We start from the raw sequence: 17,601 nt of genomic DNA, 5'->3' as shown, positions 1-17,601 counted from the left end.
GGTAAGGTCGCTAACCGCTCAGACATATAAATATATTTTTTTTCATAAAAAATTGCTTCCAAATCATTTCGCTTGATATATGTGTGTACATATTTTTATATGTATGATAGAGGCAAGAAGATTATATTCTGCTTAGTTTGTTATTTTGTCATATATTCTTTTTTTTTTTCTTCTTTATCACATTACGAACACTTCTATTTTGTTCTTCTATCAAATCAAAAATTTATTTTGAAATGACAGTTATTGTGAAAAAATTTTAAATTAACATAATGATGTTCTTTTTTTATACGTACTAATTTTAATGGCAATCCCATTAAATATGCACAGAAATGAGCACATTTTTATGTTTACATAAACGCATCTACAAATATATATATACATTTATTCTTTTTGTTTAAAAAAAAAAAAAGAAAAAACGAAAAAAAAGAAAAATATGCGCAATAAAGCAGTAGTTACAACTACAAGTTTCCCAAAAAGATAAAAGAAAAAAGCTATAAAAAGTGTAACCCAATCAACTATGTTTGTATGGAGCTCTAATATATATTACTTTCATAGGATAATTAAATTAGCTTTGCATTTCTAACTCTTTTTTTTCTTGAACTATTGTTCACAGAATTGGCATGTTCTACCTCATTCTACGAATAATTTTAAATATGTATATCTCCTTTTATTAAGCACTGCAATATTAGTTGATAAGGGAATAATATGTTGTACGTCCCATATAAATAATTTAATATTTTTTATATAAATTAACAGCACACCTTTTTTACCTTCTCTCCTCTTGGTCAATTTGTATGACACCTATTAATAAATGTATCCTTGTACTTCCTTTTTATTTATTTGCTGCATTTACTTACAATTCTGGGTATTTTAAATAGTTATCAATAAAATAGTACAATGGACACGTGCAAATGTATATATTGTACTAGCCCTTATTCAATTATATAAACATAATGAAGTTATTTAGGATATCTATTTAAGTCTAATTATAAGCGCTCATTATTTTTTTATTATTATTATTATTTATTTTTTTTTTTTTAATGAATACTCATTTAAATTGTTACTTCAGTTACGAAAAGTGCTAAGAAAAGGAATTCAGAAAAAAAGTAAACATAAAATAAACAAAGTTAAATATATAATATAAAACAAATGAAGTGTAATATATGTAAAATAAAAATAGGTTCTTTGACGATGTTAAACTGTGGTGAACTTGATTCGTTTCACTCCCATTAATTACTCCATTTTTTGTTCCATTGCACATTATGCACACATCCTTAAAGAGGAAAAAATATATATTTATATGACATATAAAGATAAATGACAATATTTAAGTACTTGCAAATTTTATTATTGTTGATTATGAAGATTCAGTTTTTACTCGCAAGGAACAAAAAGATTAAAGGTGCTCTTAATAGAAACGAAAAAGCATATATAATAAATTACAAAGTGAATAAAGCAGTACGTGATGGTGTAAAGAAAACCGGAAATTATAAAAAACTTAGGAGTCGCAAACACCTTAATACACGCAAAAATGATTTAATGGTGTTATCTACAGATAGGGAATCGTTTATTGAGCCAATTAACAGATCGACTAACGGACAGACTAATAGACCCATTAATGTGGGCATTTTTGGTAGTACCGGGAGCATCGGGACAAACGCTCTTAGCATTATAAAGGATTGTAATAAGATTGAAAAAATATTTAATGTGGAAGCGTTATATGTTAATAAAAGTGTACAAGAAGTTTATGAACAAGCAAGGGAATTTTTACCAAAATATGTGTGCATACATGATGCAACAAAATACGAGGAATTAAAAAATTTATTACAAAATATAAAAAATTACAAACCAATTATATTAATTGGGGATGAAGGAATGAAACAAATGTGTAGTAGTAACACAATAGATGTAATAGTTATTGGAATTGATTCTTTTCAAGGTTTATATTCAACAATATATGCAATAAAAAATAATAAAAAGATTGCACTAGCCAATAAAGAGTCCATTGTATCAGCAGGATTTTTTTTGAAAAAATTATTAAATGTTCATAAAAATTCTTGTATCATTCCAGTGGATTCAGAGCATAGTGCCATATTCCAATGTTTAGATAACAATAAAGTATTAAGAACAAAATGTTTACAAGATGGTTTCTCTAAAATAAATAATATAAATAAAATATTTTTATGTTCATCTGGTGGCCCTTTTCAAAATCTTTCAATTAATTCTTTAAAAAATGTAACGTCACAAGAAGCTTTAAAACATCCCAAATGGAAAATGGGGAAAAAAATAACCATAGATTCTGCTACCATGATGAATAAAGGATTAGAAGTTATCGAAACTCATTTTTTATTTGATGTAAATTATGATGATATAGAAGTGATAATACATAAAGAATGTATAATACATTCATGTGTTGAGTTTGTGGACAAATCTGTCGTAAGCCAGATGTATTATCCGGACATGAAAATTCCAATACTTTATGCATTAACTTGGCCAAATAGAATCAGAACTGATTTAAAATCTTTAAATTTAGCCGAAATATCTCCTCTTACATTTCATAAACCATCATTAGAGCATTTCCCATGTATTACATTAGCTTACGAAGCAGGGCGAAAAGGGAATTTTTATCCTACCGTTCTTAATACATCTAATGAAATAGCGAATAATTTATTTTTAAATGATAAAATTAAATATTTTGATATTGCAGCTATTATATCACAAGTTTTGGAATCATTTAATTCTCAAAAAGTAGAAGAAAATCCAGAGGATTTAATGAATCAAATCTTAGAAATATATAATTGGTCGAAGGAAAAGGCTATGGAGATTTACAAAAAAATAAATTACAGTTCAGTGTAATTCGACCACATACCCAAAATGTAAAAAATGAAATAAAATAAAGCAAAATAAAATAAGACAAAAACCTACTATTTTTTTTTGAACCTTTTTCACATTTTTAAACTTCCTACAATTTCACGCCTTCATACTTCCTTTCATATGTCACTTTGGTGCCTTATCACTTTGATTCTTGTTTACACCTCTGCCTCCTTTTTTTGTCTTAAAAACTTTTATACCTCTCATTTATTAAGCATAGCACATATAGGAATAATATTATTTGAAAAGAGAAAGTATAAAATTGAAAATGTTTTTTTAAAAAAGAAAACTAGATTAAGCTAATTTTCCATTTGAACAAGTATTTTGGTCTTCAAAAATACATTTAAAAAAACCAAAAAAAAAAAAAAAATATAAAAATAAATAATATCAAGGGAAGAGTAATGAAGATATAACAACAGAATATAAAAAATGAGTTAAGTGAGTAAAATAAATCCAATTAATATAAATGTACAACGTTTTCAAGATTTTTCTTTTTGATCTAAACTTCTAAAACAACTCTTATATGTGTATGAGGTTCACGTATAATATCTGTTTTCCCCTTTGCCCTAATATTAATTTTTTTGGTGTATCCACCCATATTAGCTTGAAGGGTGTGGAAAACGGGTTTTATATTGTTTTTCCCATATTTATTAATAGCATTATGCAAACAAGACTTTATGCACTTATAAATATTTACTGTATAAATATTAGAACCATAATAATATAGAAATGCAAAAGCTTTAATTATTGGCATGTATCGTATTTTCCATAAAATTTTTCTAGTTTTTATAAAAGACATTTTAATATATTTAGCAGTAGCAGATACTAACCTTTTTTTTACATATATTACGGGATTAATTCTATTTGTTTTAACTCTTTTTTTAGCATTTTCTACATTATTGTTCTTTATATTTCTGTACATATTAAACATTTCATTATATTTGTTATTTAATAATACCTTTTCATAATTACTTCGAACATTTTCAATATGTTTTTCTCTCCATTTTTCTTTTACTTTTTCTGCTGAATACCACTGTTTTAACTGAAGACCATCTTCATTAAAGATATCAATTTCGTCTGATATTGAATTTTTATTTTCATTAATATTGCCTACATCATATAATAGATCGTTTATATCATTCCTATTATTATCTTCTTGTATTTTTGGCGTGCTATATAATATAAAGTAATCTTTCCTATATGTTTTCTTCACTTCTTCATAAGGGATATAATGCCTCTTCGCAACTTTATTATTATTATTATCATATTTTACATAGGTTAAATAACTATTATTATTGAAGGTAAAACCATAAATTAATAATAGTACCTCATCACAGATTAACTGAAGAACAAATAATGTAAGTAGTTTCTTTATACAAACCATTCTTCTTATTCTCCATCTTATTACTGCTTAATTGCCTAAAGAACATAAAATAAAGCGCTTAATCCGATTCATTATTAAGTTCTCTCACATACGGAGTATATATGTGTATATGATATGTATAACTGTATGTATATATATATGTATATATATTTTTTAACTTTCAACATGTGTGCATATATGTGAATTATTATTATACTGACATATTTTCAAAAATCAAATTAATATCGTGCGTACAGCACTATTAACAATATATATTTATTTTACCTCATTTATTTTCATTTTGCTTAATTTTACTTATTTTGCTAATTTTGCTTCATTTTGTATAAGTTTTATTTTATTTCTTTATTTTTCTGTTATTAAAAAATTATTTCATGACCGTAACTTTTCTATTTGTACATGTTTAATTTTTAAAAAAAAAGTATACCAATAGAAGTAAACTCTCGTAATATTGTAGGAAGCACATTTTTGATACAAGAACTAAAAACTGTTTTGTTTAATTTTTTATAAATTTGAAGTCGCATTAATTCTGTATGCGTAATACTTCTTTATATTTGCATGCTTACGCATCAAAAAAGAAGAAAAAAAATCTTTCCAAATTATTATAGATAATTTTACGTAATGTTTTAAAAAATATACCTCAATTTGAAAGTCAGATTGTTTGTTGGAACCATCTTTTATAAAATCTTATCCTATGAGACGGCAATAAAGTGAAAAATAAAACTTCATTGCAATATTAACAAAACAATTATTTAACAAAATTATGCGATAGTGGAAGAAACGAAATACTCGTTAAACAAAAGAAACGAAGTATGCCAAAAATAAAAAAGGGAAGAAGATTAAAAGGAAATGCCTGTAGGTGAGAGTAAAACAAAAGGTAACAATAAAATAGAAAACTACAGTGGAAAAAATGATACTGCGGAATGAGGAACAACTTAAAAAATTGGTACACATGAATACGCACACATATGTACATTATTATATATATATATATATATATATATATATATACATATATGTACATGTGTTTATTTTTGTATGGTATTGCCGCTTTGCATACTTTAAAAAATCTGTATTTTAACAATTACGTGTAACATATTTAAAAGTCTTATTCAAAATGGTATATTCTATATATTGCACAAGTTTTTCCATTAAGCTATTTGGTTATAAAAAAAAAAAAAAAAAAAAAAAAGTCATTTACTCCCCTTTTTTTTTTTTTTTTTTTTTTTGTTTTGAATATTTTTTCACTATAAAACAATAACAAACAACAGACATATTTATTTTTACCTGAACAGTTAATGCAGTAATATAAAAAAAAAAAAAAAAAAAAAACCATACTTGATAATATGCCACGTGCAGAACCAGGAACACCAAAATGGCTAGCTAATAAGATGAAGGCAAAAGGCCTTCAAAAATTAAAATGGTATTGTCAGATGTGTGAAAAGCAGTGTAGAGATGAAAACGGTTTTAAGTGTCACAGGTTATCCGAAACTCATCAAAGACAAATGCAAATTTTTTGCCAAGACGCAAATAAATTTATGGATGAGTATTCTTCAATGTTTGAGAAAGAGTTCATGCGATTAATGAAAACAAAATATTGTCGAGCTCGTATATTAGCTAATACAGTATACACAAACATGATAAGTGATAAGACACATATACATATGAATGCAACTGTATGGGTTACTTTAACCGATTTTGTTTTATATCTAGGAAAGACGGGGAAATGTAAAATTGAACAGACTGAAAGAGGATGGTATTTGGAATATATTGATAGGGAAAAAATTGAGAGAGAAAAAGCTTATGAAGAAAGAAAAAAAATAGAATATTCTTATGAGGAATTAAAGGAAAAAAAAATTAACGAAGCAATTGAAGAAGCTAAAAAAAAAGGAAATTTTATTGAATCAGAATATACCGGGATGGACAAGAAAAATGACGAAAAAATTGTTATATCATCAATTAAAAGTTTCAGTACTAATAGTAGTAAAATGCCTAAACCAAATGTTAATATATTTTTGAAAGAAGCTTTAAAAAGAAGTGGTAAGGAGAAGGAGAAGGATGAGAAAAATGAGAATAAAGAGAAACTAAATACTTCAAAAAATGAGCAAAGAATTGAAAACGCAGAAGCTTTAAAGAAAGGCACTTTAAAGAAGAGACCTCTCACATCATTAGACTTACTTATTTTAGAAAACGAAGAAAAAAAAAAAATTAAAGGTGCTATATCTAAGTTAAAAAATGAGAATGATAATAATGTTGGCACTTCTGAAAAATATAATGCAAAAAATGACCAAAAGTCTGAGGATGATAAGAACGATATATGGATTTCGAAAAATATAATAGTTAAAATAATTGACAAAAAGCATAAGTATTATAACAATAAAGGAGTAATTGTTTCAATTTTTGCTAGCGAGGATAATAAATGTGAAATACAAATTAGCAACTATGCGAAGAAAACAGTTTATGCTTACCAAAAGCAGCTTCAAACAGTCATACCCAAAATTGGAAGAAGAATTTTAATTTTGAGGGGTAAGTATAAGGGCCATAAGGGGGAACTTAAAAAGGTATATACGCCAACGTATATATATATATATATATATACATGTGCAACTATATTTATTTAGTGAATTATATACAAAAGGTGCATATGCCCCCTTTTTTTTCCCACCACTGTGCAGATTTTGGAAGATCAAGAATGCGTTGTAGTTTCAGTTTTTGATAAAAATTTAGGTATTGCGCAGAAAAAAAAAAAAATTAAAATAGAAAAAATTAAGATTCATTTTTTTTTCTCTCCTTTTTTTTTTTTTAATATCTTATCAATTGTAGATAAAATCATCAAGGAAGAGCCAATTCCGTTTGACGATGTGAGCAAATTACAAGAAAAGTGAAAATTAGGAATATATTTAACACATATGAACACATTTATAATTTTTTTTGAAATCCTTTTACAGTAACATATATAAGTAAATATAATATGTTTTACGTATCTTTTAACATGTCTTTTAATTCGAGATTTATTTTTTTACATTTCCAGTTTGTTCTAAAAAAAAAAAAAAAATTTGGAAATTTTTTGCTCCCTATGCGAGAATTTTTTCTATGTTTACCTCTTTTTTTTTTTAAGTTATTCTCATATTTTGTCTCACCGTATTATGATACCCAACTAATTGGGCATATTCCAAATTAAAAAAGGAACGCTATTGTTAATAAGTTATTATACAAATCTTTTTAAAAACATGGGTGTTTGGCTATCACCATTGAAGATGTTTACATATGTGTATGTTTATATATATGTATGTACAAATATGTGTATGCGTATATATTTCTATTCGTATATATTTGTATGTACATATATGTGTATGCGTTTATATTTGTATTCATATATATATGTATGTATATATATTTACATGTATATACATACGTACACATATATGCAAGCGCACGTATGCGGTTTTCATAAAAAGAGGCGAAATGAATATCACACTGACGTAAATACTTGGTCTATATATGTGTCATTACTTCAAAAAGTAAGAGGATTGAATTATTAAAATATTAAAACATTAAGATATTAAACTATTAAAATTTTAAAATATTAAAATAATGAAAGTTTTTTTAAATTACAAAAAAAAAAAAAAAATTGGCATTGCATAATAATAGGAACCATTGCGTACGTTTCAAAAATACTGTAAAGGAAATTTTGCAATTTCTGCAATTTCTGCAATTTCTGCAGTTTCTGCGGTTTCTTCATTTTCTTCAAATTTTGCAATGTCTACAATTTTGTCATATTTGGCAAAATGAGCGGTAAAACATTGGTAGCAGAAAAAACAGTGGCATATGCCACATCTAGAGTTTTTGACTACTTCCTCAAACGCACACTCGTATTATGACGAAAATATTTTGCTTTTTCCGAGTTATTCGATAACATGTAAAAATTTTGCGAATTATTTAATGCACCATCCTTTTGTGGCTTTTTACCTTTTTCCATTACGCAAAAAGAGGACTGCCTACTTTTCAGAAGGCTGTTTTTTACATCACTCCATTTTTTGGTGTCGATTTTTGAACCATCCATTATTTTACTGTTTTCATTTAAAATAGTAGAATATATTGGGGAAATAATTTTTAAAATAATTTTTTTTTGTTGCTCAGGAGAATTGTTACATAACCACGAAATTAGAAAAACATAAATTTTGTTCGTATCAGTAAAATTAACTTTATGAGGTGGTTTAGTAAAAGCTATTTGAGCACATATCATTAAAACTTTTTTAAAATGTTTATGTTGAATATAGGTATTTCCTTTGCATTCATTAAAAAATATTTTTTCTAGCTCACTTTTTGTGAGTAAACTTTTTATAATTTTATAGTGTTTAGCAAAATTTAAAAATAATTCTATGTCCATCCCTTTTAGTGTATTTTCTCCGTCACCTGTTCTGTTTGCAGAATCGCAATTATTTCTAAATATATCTTGATCTACCTCTTTAGAATAAAAATTAAAAATAGTTTCAAATATATTTTTACTAGCTGGGTTTTCTTCCTCTTTATCGATGTCCACATTTTTTAATATGTTTTCCTTTTTTGGTTTTACATCATTGTCTTTATTTTCTTCTTTGTGATCCTCTACTTTTTCAACATTGAATTTTTTTGATTCACATCTTTTCAATGTGAGATCTTTCAATTTGTATTCACTTAATTTATATACATCTTGGCTATCTCCTAACACATTCCTTTCATTTAAGGAACTAGCGGATGTACCAGAACTCTTAATCATTTCGTAACATTTTCTATTTATTAATTTATTAGAATTAAAATAATTTAATTCTTCCTGTTGATCTATTTTTATAGATGAATCACTTCTATGGACCATATTACATATTTCTTTTTTTTCTTTTTTTCTTTTTTTTTTCTGTTTATTTGTATCTCCTCTATACATAGTAATATTCTCCATTTCATAAGACTCATCTAAGGTTATAGAATTATACTGTTCAAATTTTTTTATTATGTCTTGTTTATCTTCTTCGGAACTATTGGATGACTCTGCATTGTTATCCTGCTGTACAGAGGTAGTCTCTAAATGCTTATTTTTTATAAATTCTTTTTTTATTCTTTTTAAACATTTTAACTTTAGCTTATGAAATGAAATAACTTCTTTAATACATTTTCTTTCATAAATTTCTAAATTTTCTTCTTTTAACATATTTCTACAGTTTTTTACATTATCCTTAAGATATGACAACAGATCGAACGCTTTACTTTTGTTACTATAACTGAACGCTTTACACATATTGCTGTCTTTGTTGATATCGTCCTTTTCTGACGAAATGCAAGATATGTCTTGAATTGAATTTACAACACATATTTTGCTTTCGTACGTATCTAATAATAAAAAAAAAGAAAAAAAAAAAAAAAAAAAGGGATTAAGGTAAGTCTTGTTACAAGAATAGACAAACACGTTCCTCTTGTCGACATTGTAATGCGCTTTTTTTCTTTTCTTTTATGCACAAAGAGAAAGGCCAGATCTTGTCTGTGTGCATATGTACATATATGTGGGGGCCTGCATACATATCCTCTGAAAATGCGTTAAAATATGAAGTAGCTTTTTTATACCTAATCTTTTCACATCGTTGGCATTGTACATTATATTTAAAACATTTTTATCTAGTTTTGTCCTCTTATCTAAAGCCTTTTCTTCATTGTTAATAAGTAAAAAGTTGTCACTTTTAAGTTTTACATTATCTTTTATCTCAGTCTTATTTGTTTCATATTCTGATGGTTTTCCTTTATTGTTGAATTCTACTTCTGACTGTTCGCTATTCGATTTTGTCTCTCCCACTGAGTCTTCCTTAGCGTCATTCATCTCTGCATTTAGATCTGCATCTGCTACAGTAGGTTCCACATCCGGTTCTACAATAGGTACTACATTTGGATGTACACCCGCTTGAACACTAGCTTCTCCACTTGATTCTATATTCATTTCTCTTTTTCCTTTTTCCTTTTTTTTATTCCTCTTTTCTTCTTTCTTTTTCTTTTCCTTCTTTTCATTCTCTTTTGTGTGATTTTTTTTTTCTTTTTTTTTTTTCTCCTTCCGTTCACTATTTTTTACATCTCTTTTAACATCACCCACTAGGCACTTTTCCTCATATAAATGATCACTACAATTTCTCGAAGCGGCTAATTCGCCCTCATCCCCTTTTAACTTTGAAGATGCTTCAATATTAGGCAAAATGTCTGTATTTTTTTCCATATGCATATTACTATTTTCACGCATTTTTTTAGACGCGCTAGTTTTTTTTTCGTCTTTTTTCTTTAATTCCAAATTTTTGTTCAATGTCTCTGTGAAATGCATATCTTCAATGCTTGATTTTGCATGCAGTTGTTCATATTCATTACTTCTGGGAATTCTTCGAATAGAATCATTTGTACTATTAAGATCTTTTTTGTCTTTCTTTCTTTTTTCTCTTTTTGTTGATTTCATTTTTTTTAGCTCATCATTATATGGTTCATGAAAATCTTTTCTAGAATGATCAAGCTCCTTATCAACACTCTGCTTGTTGTCATCATTTTTGTATCTTTCTGTTAACGAACTATCATTATAATTATTATTAATTTGATTCTGAGGGATATTTGTTACATATTCGTTGTCATCATTTATTTTGTTTAAGTCTAATTCATCATGTTGGTTCGTTGCAACATTAATTTCTCTTTCCTTCTTTGTTTGTTCTTTTTTTTTCTTCTTCTTGTCTCTTCTTTTTGATTCTCCTTTTTCTTTTTCTTTTTTTACATGATTTTCGTTCTTAGGTAGTTTCCTCTCGTTAGTATCGTCAAGTGTTGATTGATATATTTCTATTTTTCCTTTAACAGATTGTTCGCTATCGTTTACCCTTTCATTCACATCTTCGTCTACGTCTTTCTCCACCATCTGTTTATCTTCATCTTTTTTTTCATTTTTATCTTCATCTTTATTTTCATTTTTATCTTCATCTTTATCTTTACCTTTTTCTTTATCTTTCTTTTCTTTTTTTTTTTCTTTTTTAATTTTTTTTTTTCCTTCAAGTGAACTATTTTGGGAGTACAGATTAACTTCGTGATGCCCGTAATGCCTTGTATCCTCTTCCTTCCTTATATTTATTTTTTCTTTCTTTTTATTATTGTTTTTCACTTCGTTGTTATTGCTGCTTTTTTTTTTTTTTTTTTTTTCATTTTTATTTGAACTTGTAATCTGTACTTCGGAATTCTGAGACAAGAGGGTGGTCATCTTTCCTTAACATGGATATGATTAATATCCTTATTTTTTATTTTTTTTATTTTTATTATTTTTATTATTTTTCTTAATTACATCAATGCTAATTTTCCTTTTTTGTAGTAGATTTTTTTTTTCCCTCTTCATGGGATTTATATGTTTATTTTTTTTTTCTATAAAATAGCTATTTTGCTTTTGAGTATTAACGTTTTTTCGTCTAGGTCTTTGAATCACCTATTCATTCTTCGCTTCTTTTTTTTAAGGCAAAGACTCTGATTATTTGGAACAAAAAAACTTAAATGTTTAGAAGAAAAAGGGGTTCAATAAAACATGTGTAAGTGGAATTTATAGGTATACATGTAAGTACGTACGTGTGTGTGTATGTGAATATGTGCAAATGTGTTATGCATGTTTGAGTATGTACTTGTGGAAAAGTAATAGCTTTATAACCTTTTTGCCAAGGACATTTTTAAAAGAAAAAAGAGTTTACAAAATTATTATGAGGAATACGGCACTCTACATTTGCATAAATGTATATAAGGGGCAGTGAGTGAAAGAAATACCTTTGCCAAATAGCTATTGTTATTATAAGAAATGTTTTACCTTTTTCATTGTTTGCTTTTTGGTTTTTGCTCTTTAGGATTTTTATTTTTCTCCTTTCTATTTTCTACTTTCTATTTTCACTTTTCTATTTTTTTTTTTTTTTTTCCCATTATTCTGTGCATTGATGGTTATGAGTGTTTTTCTCTGACACTTCGAGGGCCACAAGAAAAAATATAATGTCTAAATGGTAATTACTAATTATTTTAAAAAATAAATGATTGCATAAATAGAAAAGATATGATGTTCATACAATGCTCAGGAATTTTTTTGTAGAAAGACGTTTCTATAATTATTGAATGAATAGTGATATCTATTTTTTCTTTATTTTTATCTTTTTTTTGTTTATTTTTTTTCTTTATATATTATAATTAAAAATAAACATAATTTAAATATATGGGTGAGACAATTGTTATTTGCGAAGTAACTTAATTTCTTACGATATTATGATATATTTTATATAAGGGTAGGAAAAAAAAAAAAATTAAAATTAATTCAAAGAATTTCCTTATACTTAATATATACATTGAAACGGAAAAATAAATTAGTATTTATATATAAACATACATACATACGTAAAGTGCGTACACATAGATACTTATACATATATGTACAGAGAGAGGGGGAAAATGGACAAAACAAGTATTTAAATTTACACTAATATTTTATCCCATATAAATTATATCTTTAATTTACCTCCCTTACAGTTTCAAGCTACTAAAATGAAGAAAAGGCAAGTATACCAAAGAAGACATTATAAATTGTTAAGATGACCATACATATTACGCAAATTATTACTTTGTCAAAATATTAACATATATGATATTTATGAATAATTTCCTCCATTTTTTAATGAGAGTGTTGATTATTTTGTGTAAAACGAGAATACTTTTGTAGATTAATGAAAAAGTTTTTCTTGCGTAATGCACCTTCCAAAAAGAAAAAAAAAAAAAAAATTAAGTTAAAAAGGTATAGTAATGATAAATGGATGAATTCCATATTGCGCAAAAAAAAAAAAAAAAAAAAAAAAAAAAAAAAAAAAAAAAAAAAAAAAAGAAAAAAGAAAAAAGAAAAAAGAAAAAAGTCAAATTAAAATGTTGCGTTAACAAATGATAATGGAAAAAAATAAATTTTTGAGGGTAATATATATTTTGCACTTTTATTCAAAAAAAGAGGCATGGAAAAAAGATGCGTATACATACATATATGTGCATATGTAATGTATGTTGAACCAACAAATTCACCTTTGTTCTTTTTCATTTTTTCTGATTTATCAAACAAATGGATGGGAATGTCGAAACAATGAAACCTTACTTTCCTGCTGTACTGCAAGGTGAACAAATAAATACTTCAAATACAACCAAAATGTGTATAAATACGTATTTATTACATAAGTATAAAATAAACCCTTATTTATTATTATCTTTTTTTTTAATTTTAATTAAAAATAAAACCTAAATAAGTGCGACTTTTTTCACTCTTTCATATTTTTTATAAAGAAAATTTACATGAATTATGTTTGCAATACTATATATAGGATGCGAGTCAGTATGTGACAAATTTTTTAAATGTTTAAATAAAAATTTGCAACCTTATGGGAATGAGAATTCCGCTAGGAATGGGATAAATCAGTGCCATCCTTTAAAAATAGTATAATTGTCTTTAAGTAGAACACAGAAAAATATACTCCATATAAAGAAGTATTAATTTCATGCTATACAATATCACATCATTCAAGCTATTTGGTTTTTAAATATCTTTGCATTCCTTCTTTTTTTTTTTTTTTTTTGTTCACCCTTTTTCCAATGCAGAATTATGAAAAATGTACGGAAGAAAAACTAAAAAATATGAAGAAAAACTCCCTCATGTTTTTAACATCCTACAAGGACGGCTGTGAAAAACGGAAATGAAAGAAAAAATAGTTTTTTCCTTTTTTCTTTTTTACTTTTTTTCATTTTTACATTTTTTCTTTTTTTCCTTTTTTCCTTTTTTCCTTTTTTCCTTTTTTCCTTTTTTCCTTTTTTCTTTTTTACTTTTTTTCATTTTTACATTTTTTCTTTTTTTTAAACTAAATCATTATCGCATTCATTTATATATGTATAGCGGTAAACATATTCTTATGTGTTGTAACATCATTAAAGAATTGCTTAAAATAGTGCATAAATTTTTCATATTTAAAACTTTTTTTTAAAAACTTTTACACGCTTATAATTGTAACGAAAGTACCTTTTTAAAAAACATGATATAAATCGAACTAGAAGACGAAAATATGCTTATTCCAATTTTATTTATACACATACGTAAATATTTATACATACATATTTATGTGTCATATGAAATATTTTTAGTTTTAACGCAAAAGGGTTGCCTAACGCCGAAAAAAGGGATTTATTTTTATGTATTATTTATAAATACATAAATTGTAGACTATATATAATTCAAATTTCCCCATTTTTTTTTAAGCACAAAATAGATATTTTTTTTACCAAAAAAAAAAAAAAAAAAAATGATATGTTGATATCTTCATACTTTAATAAAAGAAATATAAAATTTATATGAACATGCACAAATTTATATATAAATATTTTTACATATATTTATATTTTTACATTTTCTTACTTTTTTTCCTCTTTATGCAAGCATTTGTTACATATAAAATAGCGTAGTAATACGAAGCAAAAGTTACCATCCTTACGCTGAAGTTAATTTGTATATTACACTTAACAAGATTTACTTATTTAAGTACTTCCATAAAATCGTATATATAAATAAATAAGTATATATAAGTATATATAAGTACATATATATACATTGACACACATACATATATATTTGTACATCTGGACCTTTTATGCTGAATAAGGAAAAAATGGGTGTGGTACTGAGATAAGTTTAAAAAAAAAAAAAAAAAAGGAAAATAAAGATTTTTGTTATAATTTACAAACTTGCGTACATCTACCCATAAATTAAGCTTGCACAACTACAACTGTACACACGTATTTGAATATGTGTAATAACCAAGTTTAGAATAAGAATTATGCAAAATGTACATGGCAAAAATAAAAAGCATATTACAATTCTGAGAAAAGGCACAACAGTTCAAAACTTTTTAAAACATTATGCATCATCATATTTTATACCATTCTTTTTTTACCATATTTTTTTTTTTTTTTTTCAGAATACGCTAGTAGCTCGAAAAGATTACAACGACTATAAATTATGTGTCCAAGAGAACATACACAGTAGCAATGTTAAGGAAAAATGTGAGGGGAAGTTAAATAAAGCGATAAATACAACTTCACACATGTAAAAAAAAAAAAAAAAAAAAAAAATACCCTTCTCAGTAACTTACTTAAATGTTGCATTTTCCAAGATCATGATTATTTTTCGTTCATCGCCCTTTACAGAATTTCGAGAGAGTGCATAGCACACACAGAAGATTTATATAAATGTTTTAAGCACTCTTTTCGTCTAAGTTTTTGCGATAAGGAAATTGTAGAAAAGCTACAGAGTTGTCATTCAAATATTTACAAGTTGATAACTTCGTGAAAGGATAAGTTATTTTTTTTTTTTTATGTTATAAATTATTTCCATTTTCGTTTTCCTTTTTTTTTCTTTTTATGCGGTCATTTAACAGAAAAATAAAATGCCTTTCCATTTTTTTTAATTTTATAAAGTGAACAATTGTATTATGTTTTATAAAAATTTTCATGAAATCGTTAATTTTACATGTATTCAGAACATATATAAAAAAAAAAAAAAAAAAATTAAAGAGTAAACAATGATAAACGTGTAACTTTTTGTAGTATATAATCCCATCTTTCATAAAATTTGTGTAAATATGTAAAGGCTTTATAATTATTATTTTGTGTTTTTTAATAAAAAAAAAAAAAAAAAAAAAAAGTTAAACCACTCCTCTGAATTTGATATATAAATATATAAGTGTATTTTCCTCTTAATGTGAATTGCGACAATTTTTATCTTTTAAATTTTGCCTTTATCCTGTTTAACTTTTCAAAATGATAGCAAAATTTCCATACATTTAAATCGTTTTATATGTCTCCTTCAATTGTGTATTCCTTTATGTGTACACACATATCGACATGCAGAAAAAACAATTTAATCTGTATATATATTAAAATAATCTTTATAAACATACTCTCGAATTGTTTATACAACCGTTAATGTAAATTTATTAAAATATAATAATAAATAAATAAATCGCAGATAACGGTATTATAACGATTATAAATGTAAATATTAATTTAAGAAGCGACTTTGGGTAATATTTCCTTTTATTTTTTTTTTTTAAGTGATAATTAATTTTATATGCATACTGAAGTTTTTCTTAAAATTTTAGGTACAAAAAGGAAAAAAAAAAAAAAAAAAAAAAATATAGCAGTAGATACACCAAATTTTTTTTTTTTTTTTTTTCAAATATACGCATATTTCATATACATATATATAATTCTATTTTATGTATATAATTTTTTTTTTTTTTTTTTTAAATGTGTAAAAAGCTTAAAGCTACCTATACATCGTATTAACGTTACTATAATATCTCATAATCGATACTATCATATCGTATTATGTATACACAAACGTTTGTATATATGTTTATGTTTGGACCCCCAAATTTTATATATAAACTTTACGTTTATTTTTTATATGCAGTCCTAAATTATAATTATTAAGAATTCATTTACACACCTACAAATATAAAAAAGCAAAGAAACTTTTTTTTACTTTGTAATATGCCATTATTCTTATTAATAAATTTATATATTAAAAATTTGTTAAAAAGTATTGTAATTTAAGCAGCTATAAATCAGCTTTTTGTTTTCTGTTTTTTTTTTTTTTTTTTTGGTTTTCCCATTTTTCTTCTCTTTAAGGATTTTCATAACAAAAAAAAAAAAAAAAAAAAGAAAATTTATAAAATAGAGTTTTCAAATTCCATACTACAATATGTAGCAGCATAAATGATTCTTCTCATATACATATATATGTATATATATAACATACATATTCATATGTTTTTATTCTACTTACACATGTATTTAAACGTATATTTACAATATAGTATTTAAAAATTGATAACTTATAACTGCTTATTTATAACTGCTTATTTATAACTGCTTATTTATAACTGCTTATTTGTAACTGCTTATTTATAACTGCTTATTTATAACTGCTTATTTATAATTGATTATTTACAAATGATTATTTACAAATGATTATTTATAAATGCTTATTTACGATTCCTCATTTAAGATTCCTTATTTATGATTTCTCATTTATAATTATTCATAATTATTTATTATTCTTTACGCACAACATTTACAAATAAGAATGCAAAAATAAAGCTTATCAGTCGTATATGAAAATGGTGTTAAACTAACATGCTTAAATTTTTATTCATTCACTATACATTTCCCTTTTTCAGTTAATAAAAATTGTTTCTTTTTTTTGCCTTATTTGTTTTTAATTTTAACCTTAAAATTTTTTTTTCTCTATTTCCTTC

The 17,601-nt window shown here is 25.3% G+C and overlaps 6 protein-coding genes across 6 annotated transcripts; 4 read left to right on the top strand and 2 right to left on the bottom strand.

The window, feature by feature from the left end:
• Positions 1 to 1,359: 1,359 nt before the first annotated feature.
• DXR (1-deoxy-D-xylulose 5-phosphate reductoisomerase, putative) lies at positions 1,360 to 2,856 on the top strand (the record flags this gene model as incomplete). The annotated part of the gene is made up of 1 exon (XM_029006716.1): positions 1,360 to 2,856. The coding sequence occupies one exon, from the start codon at positions 1,360 to 1,362 to the stop codon at positions 2,854 to 2,856; it is 1,497 nt and encodes a 498-aa protein (XP_028863177.1).
• A 514-nt stretch (positions 2,857 to 3,370) lies between these two features.
• Positions 3,371 to 4,255, bottom strand: L22 (50S ribosomal protein L22, apicoplast, putative; the record flags this gene model as incomplete). Its single annotated transcript, XM_029006715.1, has 1 exon — positions 3,371 to 4,255. One exon carries the CDS (start codon positions 4,253 to 4,255, stop codon positions 3,371 to 3,373), a length of 885 nt encoding a protein of 294 aa, XP_028863176.1.
• Positions 4,256 to 5,598: 1,343 nt separating this feature from the next.
• On the top strand, positions 5,599 to 7,137 carry PmUG01_12049400 (DNA/RNA-binding protein KIN17, putative; the record flags this gene model as incomplete). The annotated part of the gene is made up of 3 exons (XM_029006714.1): positions 5,599 to 6,813; positions 6,928 to 6,979; positions 7,076 to 7,137. 3 exons carry the CDS (start codon positions 5,599 to 5,601, stop codon positions 7,135 to 7,137), a joined length of 1,329 nt encoding a protein of 442 aa, XP_028863175.1.
• Positions 7,138 to 7,920: 783 nt separating this feature from the next.
• On the bottom strand, positions 7,921 to 11,495 carry PmUG01_12049300 (conserved Plasmodium protein, unknown function; the record flags this gene model as incomplete). The annotated part of the gene is made up of 3 exons (XM_029006713.1): positions 7,921 to 8,015; positions 8,135 to 9,616; positions 9,848 to 11,495. 3 exons carry the CDS (start codon positions 11,493 to 11,495, stop codon positions 7,921 to 7,923), a joined length of 3,225 nt encoding a protein of 1,074 aa, XP_028863174.1.
• A 1,866-nt stretch (positions 11,496 to 13,361) lies between these two features.
• PmUG01_12049200 (conserved Plasmodium protein, unknown function) lies at positions 13,362 to 13,990 on the top strand (the record flags this gene model as incomplete). Its single annotated transcript, XM_029006712.1, has 3 exons — positions 13,362 to 13,413; positions 13,618 to 13,730; positions 13,892 to 13,990. 3 exons carry the CDS (start codon positions 13,362 to 13,364, stop codon positions 13,988 to 13,990), a joined length of 264 nt encoding a protein of 87 aa, XP_028863173.1.
• Positions 13,991 to 14,949: 959 nt separating this feature from the next.
• On the top strand, positions 14,950 to 15,629 carry PmUG01_12049100 (conserved Plasmodium protein, unknown function; the record flags this gene model as incomplete). The annotated part of the gene is made up of 3 exons (XM_029006710.1): positions 14,950 to 14,958; positions 15,259 to 15,386; positions 15,488 to 15,629. The coding sequence occupies 3 exons, from the start codon at positions 14,950 to 14,952 to the stop codon at positions 15,627 to 15,629; spliced, it is 279 nt and encodes a 92-aa protein (XP_028863172.1).
• Between the last annotated feature and the right edge of the window lie 1,972 nt (positions 15,630 to 17,601).

Source organism: Plasmodium malariae (assembly GCF_900090045.1).
Source record: "Plasmodium malariae genome assembly, chromosome: 12".
NCBI classification, from domain to species: Eukaryota; Apicomplexa; class Aconoidasida; order Haemosporida; family Plasmodiidae; genus Plasmodium; species Plasmodium malariae.
Note: the sequence above shows the minus strand (reverse complement) of the source record. Positions and strands in the feature narration are given on the sequence as shown.